The sequence below is a fragment of the Gambusia affinis genome, linkage group LG10, assembly GCF_019740435.1.
Source record: "Gambusia affinis linkage group LG10, SWU_Gaff_1.0, whole genome shotgun sequence".
In the NCBI taxonomy this organism is placed as follows: domain Eukaryota; kingdom Metazoa; phylum Chordata; class Actinopteri; order Cyprinodontiformes; family Poeciliidae; genus Gambusia; species Gambusia affinis.
The window spans coordinates 14,108,058-14,120,546 of NC_057877.1; the positions used below are offsets into that span (position 1 = coordinate 14,108,058).

Sequence of the window (12,489 nt, forward strand, 5' to 3'; positions counted from 1 at the left end):
CCAGTCATTTAATAGCTACACCATTGAATGAACTTTTTGAAAACCGAGCATGTCCCACTGCAGAACTGGATCCACTATAATGCGCGAAAAGTGGTAAATAAAGAATTTCCAAGCATTTCGACCTGGAATGATTAGTAAAACTTGTAGGCCACGGTTTAATTTCGAGTAAAACGTCGACTGCGTTCACCTAACATTTGTTTATTTCTGGTAAAGAATAAATAACTATAAAATAAGTGCAAATTAAAGAGCTACTTCTAGTAATAAGCGTGTTTTGGGTGATTAATATTTTCTGACGTGCGGAGACTCCTCTGTTCTGTGGAGGTAGCAGAACTTTCTCATCTGAAAAAAGAAAAAGAAGGGGAGGAGTTCAGCCATATATGGATTTCTATGACGGCAGTTGTTTTTAACTGAACTCACACGTTCAGGGTTTTAATTGGCTGGAGAGTGTTTACAGACTGACCTATCAGTGGTCTGTTCTGCGTCTGAGACGGCATTTAGAGCAGTCTTACAAACAAATACGTTTTCTGTTAAGCATATTTCATGACTGTTTGTAACTGTAGTAATTTGAAGTTTGCAAATGGAGACATTAAAATAAATCACTCTTTCTTTCTTACAGACTTGAAATGTGAAGACCAGGACCTGGTGCTTATAACCAAACAAAAATTATTTCAGAGCATCTGTCTTCATTACATGGACAAGTTAGACCAAATTAAATTTGCCATGTTCTCATTTTCCCCTGTTGTGTGCTTACCTTTATGTGTTCAAATTACCTGGAACGGAAATTTAGGAAAGCAGTGAAGCGCCCCCAGGAGTTGTGCTTTGCATTTTTATTTGCTTTTAATACAGAGCATATGCATATTTAATCTTACAAGAAAAGTTATTACAAGCATTCACAAACACATACATACTCCATCCACATGTGAGAACACCTTGTCATTTTGTTCTTAAGAAATTAAAAAGGAACCACCTTAAAAACACTCAGTCAGGCGAGTTGGGTCAAATTTCAATAAACAGATCACCAAAATAATGAGTCAGAGTCCAACAGTACTCCATTTTGTGATTAAGCAACATCTTGTGCAAAGATGTGGAGACAAAGGAAATGTTTCAGTCTGTATACAGACTCCTATCCGGGGCCAAAACTTGAGATAAAGTTGCTGGAAAATCTCTAATTTTGTCAGTTCAGCTGCACTAAAACTGAAGTAGAGGGCACTTTGTTGCCACATTATTTCCAAAAGAAGAATGAAAACACCACGCAGAAGTCTCTCTCACATGTGTAAAGTATAAGGCCAAGAAGCTCCACCTAGCGGATGGAGGACAATATGTACAACAAAGATATAAGGTAGTGTGCAAAAAACAAAAGTACAGATGGCTGATCAGCTTTCTATGAAGGTTTCCAAAAATACTTGGGATGGGAATCCTTAAAACCTGTTGCACATAATTTTTAACTCTCAATGAGCGCTTACTTGTTTTCTTATTTAAAACATGATCTAAGTTATACAAGTAGGGCAGAAGGAGAATATAACAAAGTCATTTAATTTTTTTTGTGCTCTTTCAGGTAAACTGGGGGACATTGAGAATGTAAATGTAAAAATGTAGCAGATCAATAAAATTGAGGCCTCTTTGTGCCACATAGGAAAATTAAATTTAAACAGAAATATGATTAAATAAAAGACAACTGGTCCTAAATGCAAACTACTAAACATCTTTTGTCTTTGTTTTGATGAGGCCTCAAAACATTTTCTCTTGTATTTGCTGCCAGTTTATAGATGCAACAACTCTTATGGGGATTTTCATATAGCAGATATTGTTGATCTCATTGTAAAAATGTTGATTCTATTGTTCTAATCTGACTAGACTGTGCAAAAAAAAAAAAAAAAAAAAAAAGCTGTTGATTTGTGCTTTCGCTAATAGTCTGAGGGATGAATACAAACTTTAGACAGGACAGTTTTACCAGCAATCCATCACATTAGTAAATAAAGAACATACACTGCATGTCCTTTTGTTATGTCCACACTCTTGGTGAACACAGATTCAACAAAGCCCTTTAAGTTGGAAAACAAAAACACTTCACGAAACCACAGGACAGTCAATCAAGCCGCCAACCAGTCATGTTTGACAGAAAGGATCTGTACAGATAAACAGAACTAGGCCTGTGTGCTGAAGACGACTAGTGGAGGCCTGTGGTATCTCAGAACTAAACAGCAGTAGTCTTAAGTTGGACGTCCATCTCAAATGATCCCACCTGCAGTCCGCTTTGCATCAGAGACAGTTTCTCAGACAATGTGACTCTGCAGTTCTCATATCTTCTGGAGATCATCTCTTTTAGCTTTTATTATGATCTCTATCAGTTACCAGGAGTCCATGAGACATAATATGCAGCCCAGTGAGGAAGGTCAGATGTCTCGTCACTTCTGGTGGACACATTTCTGAGCCTGGAGGTCAATGACGGAATTGTGCATGTGTGCGTGTGTGTTTGTGTACGTGCACACATTATATGTTTAAAGTCTTCTTAATCATGACATTTGCTCTGGCATCCTTCAGTTCTCTTCTCCGATTCCTACCTTCACACCAGCTGTCTGCCCTACTGTCTTTACTCCTTCAGTCCTTTCTCAGATACAGTCCTGTCCAGCAGGCTAACTGAGGAAATGTTGCACAAACACAGAGTCATTTATATGCCTTCACATTTAAGTACATATATCAGCACAGAAACAGAATTGAGCCAAAATTTTTAACCCTCCTCAAATCATGATCTAAACTTCATAATCTTACTAATCCAGGATATAAGTTAGCAGTGAGGAGGTTTAGGTTATATGATGTGTGGGTAGGTTTTGCTGTTCCAGCGTGATCCAGGAGGCGGATCAGTTGGTCTCGTAGGAGGAGAGCAGTGCTGCGTCCACAGGCTCCATGCAGGAGGGGCAAGTGAAGGATCTCATCAGCCAGTCGTCTATACAGTCCATGTGGTAGATGTGCATGCAGGGCAGGAACCGGATGGGGTCTCCATAAACAAAGTCCATCATGCAGATGACACACCTGTGGAGGTGAACACGGAATCTCTGTAACAGCCAGTATGCGTACTAAACTGAGTTTGTGTTGACAAACTCATTCCTGCAACAGAATGGTTTCTAGGGTTGCACAATATTAGAAAATCTTGCGACGGCGATATTATTGGTAAATATTGTGATGGACTCCTAAAACATATTAGCCAACAACCCAAATCCACACAGTCTTTTGCAACATTTTTATTGCCAACACTGATTTTGAAATAACAATACAATGGGAAAACCACTAGGTGCAGCCAAACCAATCATATTTGACATGAAATATCTATCAAAGATGATTTATCATAAAACATTTTTTTTAAATAAAAAATTAAACAACTTTCATACAGAGCAGCTTTTAGTCTTTTCATCTCCATCTCCTCTAAAGCTCATAGATGGTGTAGAGTTACACTCTCAGAGCACAAGGAAGAGGTGAGCAGTACGTAATTAAATGAAGGTCGTCAGCTGAATTGGCTTAATTGGATTTTGGTCTAGACTTTGACTGGGCCACTGAACCAAAAAAATACTTATTCCTGGTGTGCGTTTAATCTATCCTGTTGGAAGATGAACCTCCTCTCAAACATTTTCCAGCCTCTAACTCTCTTATTCCAGGACTGAGCTGTATAAAGTTCCATCCATATTCCCACACACTGACTAGATTCTCTGTCCCTGCTGAAGAGAAGCATCGCCATCAGGTGATGCTGCCACCACCGCAGTGTGTCACTACAACAATGGTTTAACCAAAGTGATGTGCAGTGTTGTTACATTTTGGTAACCTGACTATTACCCCGATCAGCGTTAGGTTTGTACTCACTCTCTGATCTTCTTTTCAGAGCCATCGCGGCCTGGGTCGTACACACCCTTCGGGAGGTGCTGGATGAGTCCGATGCGTTGAGCGATGCGGACCTGCTCCTCTTCAGTCAGCTGAGTGGCCAGTCGGGCCTGGCTGGGTGTTGGGTGGTAGACAGGCACGTGGATCTGCTCCTGCAGACAGAGACTCTCATTAAAACATATCCAACAACTATCTAACAGTCTTGATAAATGTGGGCAGTGAAGGGAAAGACTTGTAGTAAAATATTCATGCTACCTGAAGTTTTATTAGTAGGTCAGATTATGGGGGTCATAAATCTGGGGGATGTGGGTGTTTTAACACTCACTTCCAGTGAAATGGTTAAAACACACTCACTTTTCCTGTAGATTTGATCAAAATCTGCACGTACAGTCTGATTCTCCAGCACAAATATGATTTTATATTTGTGCCTCCAACCTGAGCGCGTACATTTAGGTGAACAAACAACCTGCTGTGTGTACATTTAAATCTTACACAGTCTTGCTCAATATGGGTTCTGGTACACTCTCCACTCTGCTGCTGTGCTCCTCCTGATCTGCTTTTGCAAACTTAACCAAGAGCCAATCACAAAGATATCTTTCATCCAATCAGAGTACTCCTGCACTAAGCAGTGGACAATTATAAAACAGCAGGATTTAAGAAAAACAAGAGAAAACAATAAAATACATTTTGCAGCTTAAGAATATTTAGGTAAGCGTACAAATATACTTACTTACATATTGCTTATGGATAATATACATCTCAAGCTACCACAGTAATATCTCTACAAATTCCTGAAATTCCTCAATATCAAGAGTGAACTTACAAATGAATGAAAATACTCAGTTGAATGTTTAAGTTTCATAACCCAACACAAAGCCTTTGTTGTAAGCGTGATCGTTACCGTCCTGTAATGACTTGTGAAAGGTTTTTATTCACTGCTGTTAGCAGACAGACCTTCCAGTCATAATGTGAGGCTGTAGGTGGAAAACAGTCAGAAGGTGGTAGTGTTTCCCCAGAGCTCGCTTGAACAAGCGGTGGCCACTCTGCCCTCATTTGGCTTACTGTCTAACTGCAACAGTCTTAATCCTTAAAGACTTTCTAATCAGTTCACACAAAAGTATTCACACCCCTTAGCATTTTCCACGTTTTGTCAGCTTAAAACCACAGAATGACTTCATTGACACTTCATTTGATAGATCAACAAAGAAACACATAAAAAAGCTTACGCATTTTCAAAATTGTCATAAAACACTCATAACCATCGTGTCAACAAATTCCCCTAATCAGAGATTGAAATCTGCAGATTTTCAAGAATGATCAGAAAACTCTTCACCGTTTCCCTTCTTAGCCAGCCAGCCTGTTCAGATGGGCGGCCATGTTTTGGTAGGCTTGCTGTACTCTGTACAGTAGATTGAACAGTGGCCTGTGTGATGTCCTAAGCTTTAGATATTGTTTTATTATCCAGCTTTGCTTTAACAGATTTTTGGTCTTCATGATGCCATTTGTTCACTAATCTCCACAGAACTGCTGGAGTTGTACTGGGGTTCATTTACGTTCAGGTGGAATCCATTTAGATGACTTCAGGGGGAAACTGGGGCCATTTTATTTAGGAATATTAAAGGAAAGACTTCAGATTATGCTGCATTGCTCAGATGAAAAGAAAAAAAAAATCCTTCCACTTTACAACATATAAAATGCATAAACAACGTGGTTGTAACGTTTACATGCTACAGAAATTAAAGTGATAAATGTGTCCTAGCACAGTGTTCTGTGCTAGAAACCGATTATCTACATTTTTGGACACAGTGTCTTAATTCTTGTTTTCCACTCACTGAGCTGACTTTGTGGTCTGGACCGATTCCTTTCCCCCCTCCGTCTTTGCACACAATCAAACCCTCAGCTGTTATTTATGCTGCATGTTTTGCTTCCTCTTCTTACACTTGAATGAATTGACGGTTTACTTCTTCTTTTTCAGGTTACAGAACCAACACATAATGCCAATGTAAGGCCCCAACATCCAATCACAGAGCAATAATCCACACTACAATTTAATGTAGTGTTTGTAGCTTTTTTGAGCAAATTGAGCATTTATTTATAGTAAAAGCTCTTTTAGAGGTAAATGTTTTTTGTTTGTTTTTTTGGAGTCAGATGTAAAAACATGCCAGCTACTAGTTGAGCTTCTAGCAGCAGAGCATTTAAAGCCACAAGTCAGCAGATTTTTTTTTTGAATTGGCTGAGCTTGTCTACTGCTCCCCCGGCTACTTTAGTTTACATTGAAGAAAAAAAGGCTGACAGTATGACCAGGATAAAAGCTACAAACAAGGCCTCACAGTGGGCAGCAGCTGTGCTTGGGTGCTCAACTATGCGATGGTCAGCAGTTTAATTGTCTCATATCTGTCCCATTTAATGCCTTGCACGTCAGCTGGACTGACAGCTGCTAATTGAGTGACGTCAGGGTAACCAAAGAGGAGTTAGAAAGGCAGAGGGAGGTGAAGGATGGAGCTGAAGAGCAGATTTTGATCTCGTCTGCTAAAGATGCTGTAGACTGTTGAATCAAGCACACAACATTTCGAAACTGTCAGCCTGCCAGACCCGGGCTGCTAATGGTGAGCGGGAAGAGGGCAGACGCATGCAGTTAAAATGAAAGGAAAACAAACTGATATGGCCTTCCCCAGTGGGTAAGACTCTGCTGAGAAATGTGACGTAATTTAACCAAGAATCGTGCTCAAGTGTGAGGTGAGTTTTTTTGTTTGTTTTTTTCAATTGAAAACAATTTACAATTGTTTTTCAATTTTCAAATATAATTGCAAAAAATAAAATCTATTTGCTATATATGAAATTCTATATTTTCTTGCAACCTAATAATTTATATCAGTGAGCACTTGAGGGATGAAACAACTGGCGCATAAAGAGGCTGCAACCTCTGACATCCAACATCTTAGTTTGGCCACTGCAGAGTCTGATTGTTTGAATAAGACACCTGCACTGCAGACATCTGCACACAATACAAGGAAAGCATTCAAATCAGACGCCAAGTCCACGGACATTAACGCCACAGGAAACATTTGTCAACATGGCAACAGGACAGACAATACCAGTACAGTACATGGGTATGACATCACATAATCTATTTAGGAAGCTGGGTCAAAGATACACAATCTGTATACAAGATATTGTTCTAAATGATGCAAACCTTAACTTGGGCATAAGATACAGACAATTATTTGAGAGGATATGAAGTAAATATGACAAAAGTATTTATTTTTGTTATAAAACTTTTCACACGCTAAAACTGGCAGAACAGTTCAGGTTAATGTGCATAAGGGCTGTAAATGTCAGATGAAGGGCAATGGATAGATGTGGGAGAACAAAATAATGCAACACAGGCCTCGTCTGGAACATCAATCCTGAATGATGACAGAAAATGTGTCACTGACCTACAGCGCAATGTCCTTGCCATCCACAAAGAGTTTTTCTAACCTTATTTGGGCAATAGTAATGCAAACAGGGGTGGAGACGAAAGCGGTGCCTCTTTTAAACGAATCAGAACATTCAAAAAAATTTAACCCAATCTGTCACTGCAGCATGAATATCAGAGACTCAACATATTTGAGACATGGTCAAACCACAGTTAACACACTACAGCAAAAACACTGAATTGGAATCAAAATGCTCTTCATTTCACTAAGAGCAACAACTGGACTGTAGCAGTGTAGCCAGGCAGTCTCAACAGTGTTAACACACAGATCTGTCTTTATAGATTTATGACTTGAGATTCTATGCATTTGTAATTGGTCAGCAAAAAAAAACGACTTCTGGCTTTTCCTTGGAAAATCCTCTTCCTCTGAAGTCTCTTTCACAAAACATTTCTATTGTAAAACCACCAAGATCAGCCATTCATGAGCTTCCTCTTGTCACTCAAAAGTGAAGCTGTAAGTTTTGAGGGAACAAGCTGGGAGCTGATGTCAGGACAATCCTTAGATCTGCATCTGAAGTCCTGTACGCTTCTTTTGAGAGCAATGGCGTACAAAGTTAGTGACATAACCATGTTGCAGGTCAAGCACATAATTCAAATGTAAATTATATATGTCACACCTTATTGTCTGAACATATTTCTAGTCTTGTTTAAATTCTGTGACTGGCTAATCACACAAATAATGCCTCATCATTAGGCAGCCTGCCCTCCTTTGACAGCACACACACGCATGAGGTGCATCACCTGTCAGAGCTGCAGTCTGCTGCTTACGTACTCGCTGATACCCCTAATTACAAGAGATAAAGATAGTTACAAAGACTTGAGTCCCAGACGACGAGCCTAAGTCAAGTCTAAAGTCTTTGTTTTTGTGATTGTGGTGTGACTTGGGTCAGACTCTGAAACTAAGTTCACCATCCCTGGATGTAGCATCATTTTAAGGTTTGCTTGTCTAGGTGTGGGATGCAATTTTGTCATAAGGTTTATTTCTTTGACGTGCAATGACAAATTACTTTAGAATTGTAATTCAGATTAGCTAAGTGAATAATTTCAGTGAGCAAAGACAAAAAGACTGCATCATAACCCTTGCCACTCTAAATGTGTAGGAGTTTCATTTTTATTTTCTGAAAATCTGAATTTGTTTTAGGAAACAGTTGAACTAATTTATGTTTTTTAGCACATAAATTAGAAAGCTTAGTTTACGTAGAACATAATCCTCATTTCTCCAATCCACCATAACTTGCTAGATGTTGCTGGTCTACACATTGCTCCATCACACCAGTATTGCTTCAGACATAAAAATCAAACCAACTACAGTTTCTTCTTATGATGAGTAGACAAGGACATTTGTGCCCAAGAGCTCTAGACATCCCTAGATGTGATGGGTTGAATGTTAAATATGTTATCAAATTCTGGGTAAACCTTAAAACCTTATATTTAATAATGATAATGTTTGGTTTTCCAAATGCCTTTTTGGCAAAATGTCCAACAAAGGCTGGAAGCTTTCCAATCTGGTTATCTCCCAAAGAAGGCGGGCGTCTTTGCATCTGATATCTCAGAAACTCTGCCGCAAACACAAAAGCAATCTACACAATTAAATAACACAGTTATAGAATCATACCAAGAAAATTTAAAGCTTAGGCAAGCTACCTTTTGATTTTCAGAATCAATTATTGTAAGATATCAGTCAAAATAAATTCACTGAATTGTTTGAGGCAGAATCAAGAGCACAATGGGGAGCTGCCTAAATATAATAATTTCAAATAGAATACAAGGGAAATACTTGATTTTTTACTACAAAAACTCTTCTTAAATATATTAAGCTGAACTTTAGGCACAGAGAAACATGTGCAAGTTCTTCAGACTGTGAAGGTGCCGAGTCACCATTAAAAAGTTAGCAGATTTGACAAGAGTTGAAATCAGAGCTTTTCTGATCTCAACTCAGAAAACCTCTTATGAAACTTTGTCAGTTCAACCAGACCAAACTCTAAAAAGACTTCTTCAAAAGAACATAAATAAAATAAATAAAAGTAAAAGAGGGCTGTTATAAAAACTGCACAGCTCATGTGTTTATTTTGTCATCCCTCTTCTGACCACAGCTGACAGACCTAATTACACAGTGGGAGGGATATGCTTGTATAATAACGGGTGGGTGATAAAAACAAAACAGAGCCTCTCCTAATGGGGAAAGTCGTCTACATTGCCTTGACAGACGTGAAACAAAGAGCTGAAGTCAATACTTCGGACCTGAAACCTTTCACCTATTGACTACATGATGTGTGTTCAGTAATTTCGTGTTGTAACAAAAATATATTTAACTACATAGTCAAGTCACACTTTTTTTCCTATTACCTAAAATGTAAATCCCAAAGAATGGGTCAAATAAAGAAATGTAATAAAGTTATAACAATGGCAACTTTCTGTACTTGGTAATTATTCAGTAATACTGAGGGTTGTTAAATAGCACATTAAAAGGAGGAGATAGAAAAACCCAGCAAGTCCAGTCTTCACTTACTTGATGGTAATAAGGGAGTAAAATTGACCTCAGTTTAAAATAGTCCAATTAGATGCCTTACAGTCAAATTTTCTTCTGTTGATTAAACTATTAAAATGTGTGTAAATAAACACCACAGAATTCATTTGGGTATTTTGGAAATCCAGACATTGTAAAATACTGCTTAGTTGAGCAAAAACAACAGGAGAGAACAAAAACAGATTATAGACTGTGGCATAATCCAGTGTTTAACAAGCCTGATCCTCAAACCGCCCTGTCCTGCATAAACCAGACACATCTAAAACATGCAGGAATTTTGTAGGAAAATGGTCTATAAAGTGTATCAAATGCAAGATCATACACACATCTAAACTCAAATTAGAGAGACCAATTAACCCAACAATAATGAGTTTGGACGATGGAAGGAACCCGGAGAGAACATGAAAACTTTAAGAAGACACCAGGCTGGGATTTGAATCCAAAACCTTCTTACTGTAGGGCAACAGTAAGAAGGTTCTACTCCACTGTGCTGCTAAATGACATCACGATCCTTATATATATTTTTACTTTCTTAAAAGGATCATAAAAAATGAGTTAGGTGGTGAACAATGATCATGAGTCAATTTACTTAAACCTGGCTGAACAGAGTTAAGAACTAGTTCTTGTTATGAGTGAATTGGTAAACCACCGCCCAGGATAATCTTAGACGATATCTGTAAGCTTTATCAAAAAGGAAGGTGTAGACGTCACCTCAGAGATGAGATGGTGTTGAAGTACAAATTTGGATAAGCTTACAAAATCAACAAAAAAAAAAAGAAACTTACAGCAGAACATGTCAGAAAGCGATCCGATTATGATTATTCAGATGTGGAGGACCCCAGACTCTTCATAGAGTAACCAAAATGGTTGACCAATAAGCCAACAAAAACTTAAGTAAAGCTCCACTGCTTGGTAGGAAATGTCTGGTGGAAGACAGCTGCTTTCACACATTTTAAAATTTTTTATTTGTTCTCTTATCTTGACCATCTGAAACGCTCTTTCAAATGATCAATATCAATAATACAACAAGTTTATGTTGTACCGACATTGTCTCCCATACTTTAAAAATGTGTATCCTAAATCCAATGATAAGGTCTGGGTTGACTGAGTAAGTCATATAGCTACATCCCAAAATGGACAGCGATAATAACATGAACAACAAACGTATTTGCAGTGACAACATCCTCTTATATGTTGTCACTACAGATGACAACATATGAGGCTACAGAAATGAGGTCACCAGGCAAACAAAGTCGGTGCCTGAAGATTGTCGGTCAAATGAAGAGTTGAGTAACTTCAGTTGAGACAGTCAACATTTTATAAAACTAAAATATTACAAGTTCAGAACAGTCCATGCTAAGATAATCAAAATGAAAGCACGTATTTATTTTACGACTCTTCACTTCAACCAAATGTCTGTAGTGGTATGGTTTGTTTCATTTTAAAAAATGACTTTTGCATATGAATGCGAAGGGAATTATTGCTTCATTAAATCTATGCCCATAGGAAGGACCTGGGGATAAGAGGATTAGTTTCAATGCTGTGAAGGGACGGGGTCAGTGGGTTGGATTTTCTCCAGAAGGGTGATGTTAGATCTGTAAACAGCTGATACAGCTCCACATGATGTTTGTTTAAATAGCCATCAGCTGCTTTACAGACGGGTATGTTCATAGTGACAAACCTCTAAGATGGTCCAAAACTGAAAAACATTATTATATATTATTTGAAGTTCGGCACTTAACATACTGTGTGTGGTTGAGGTTTGCTATAAACTTACCTGATAAGGGGGCGGTGGCTCCTGATCCAGGTCAACACCGTCTCCATAACTGGCTCGGTCCGACTGGGATTCATGTAGCAAAGATATATCATCCGAGGTCGGAGATTTCAAACAATTTCCCATCTCCTTCCTCTTCTGTCAAACTGGACCCCCCACCCCCTGTCTGTGTCGGTGTATTTCACGGCTCACTTTAACAGAGAAGGTCAGCACAAGCGTCAACGGGGCGTTTTTCCCATTCACAGCTGAGAAATATCCTCTCCCAGACGATGGGAGGGCTGCCTGTTCAACAACAAAACATCCTTCAGCTAGCAGCTAGCCGCACAAAAAGCTAGCCAGCTAACACCAGCTTCGACTCCGAACGAGAATGTTTATACGCAAGATACAGAAAATAAAAAACTTTGACAGTATTTTAAATCTACTAAGCCGACCAAGAGAAGAAAATATCCAAGTCCCTTGTTGTAAGTGGCAGAGGAAGGTGCATTTTCCCTGTCTGAAAGCTGTCCGCTTGAGAGGGACTTTCCAATTTGAGAGCAGCTGCTGAATAACGACAAAGGTGGTGATGTAGCAACGCCAAACACCACCCCTTTAAAAAACTAACCAATAGGCGACGACTTACGTTCACGATGGTCTTGGCAACAACCAATCAGACTCGTGGTCACATTGGCTTACGTCGAAAACATAAACATAGACCTTTAATCTGTAAATGAGTCGTTTTTCTGGAATACACTGTTTATTATTATGAATTGGAAGTAATGACTCACTTTAAACACTGTATTTTAAATAAATAAGGGGACTTAATTCAAAATTTTGTACAATATTTACCTTTGTGACAAAAAC

At 38.7% G+C, this 12,489-nt stretch overlaps 1 protein-coding gene across 1 annotated transcript; it reads right to left on the reverse strand.

Moving 5' to 3' along the window:
• Nucleotides 1-812: 812 nt before the first annotated feature.
• On the reverse strand, nt 813-12,215 carry rnf11b (ring finger protein 11b). Its single transcript, XM_044128753.1, has 3 exons — nt 11,653-12,215; nt 3,853-4,022; nt 813-3,030 (listed from the first exon to the last, which is right to left on the reverse strand). Exons 1-3 carry the CDS (start codon nt 11,773-11,775, stop codon nt 2,859-2,861), a joined length of 465 nt encoding a protein of 154 aa, XP_043984688.1. The 5' UTR covers nt 11,776-12,215; the 3' UTR covers nt 813-2,858.
• Nucleotides 12,216-12,489: the final 274 nt, after the last annotated feature.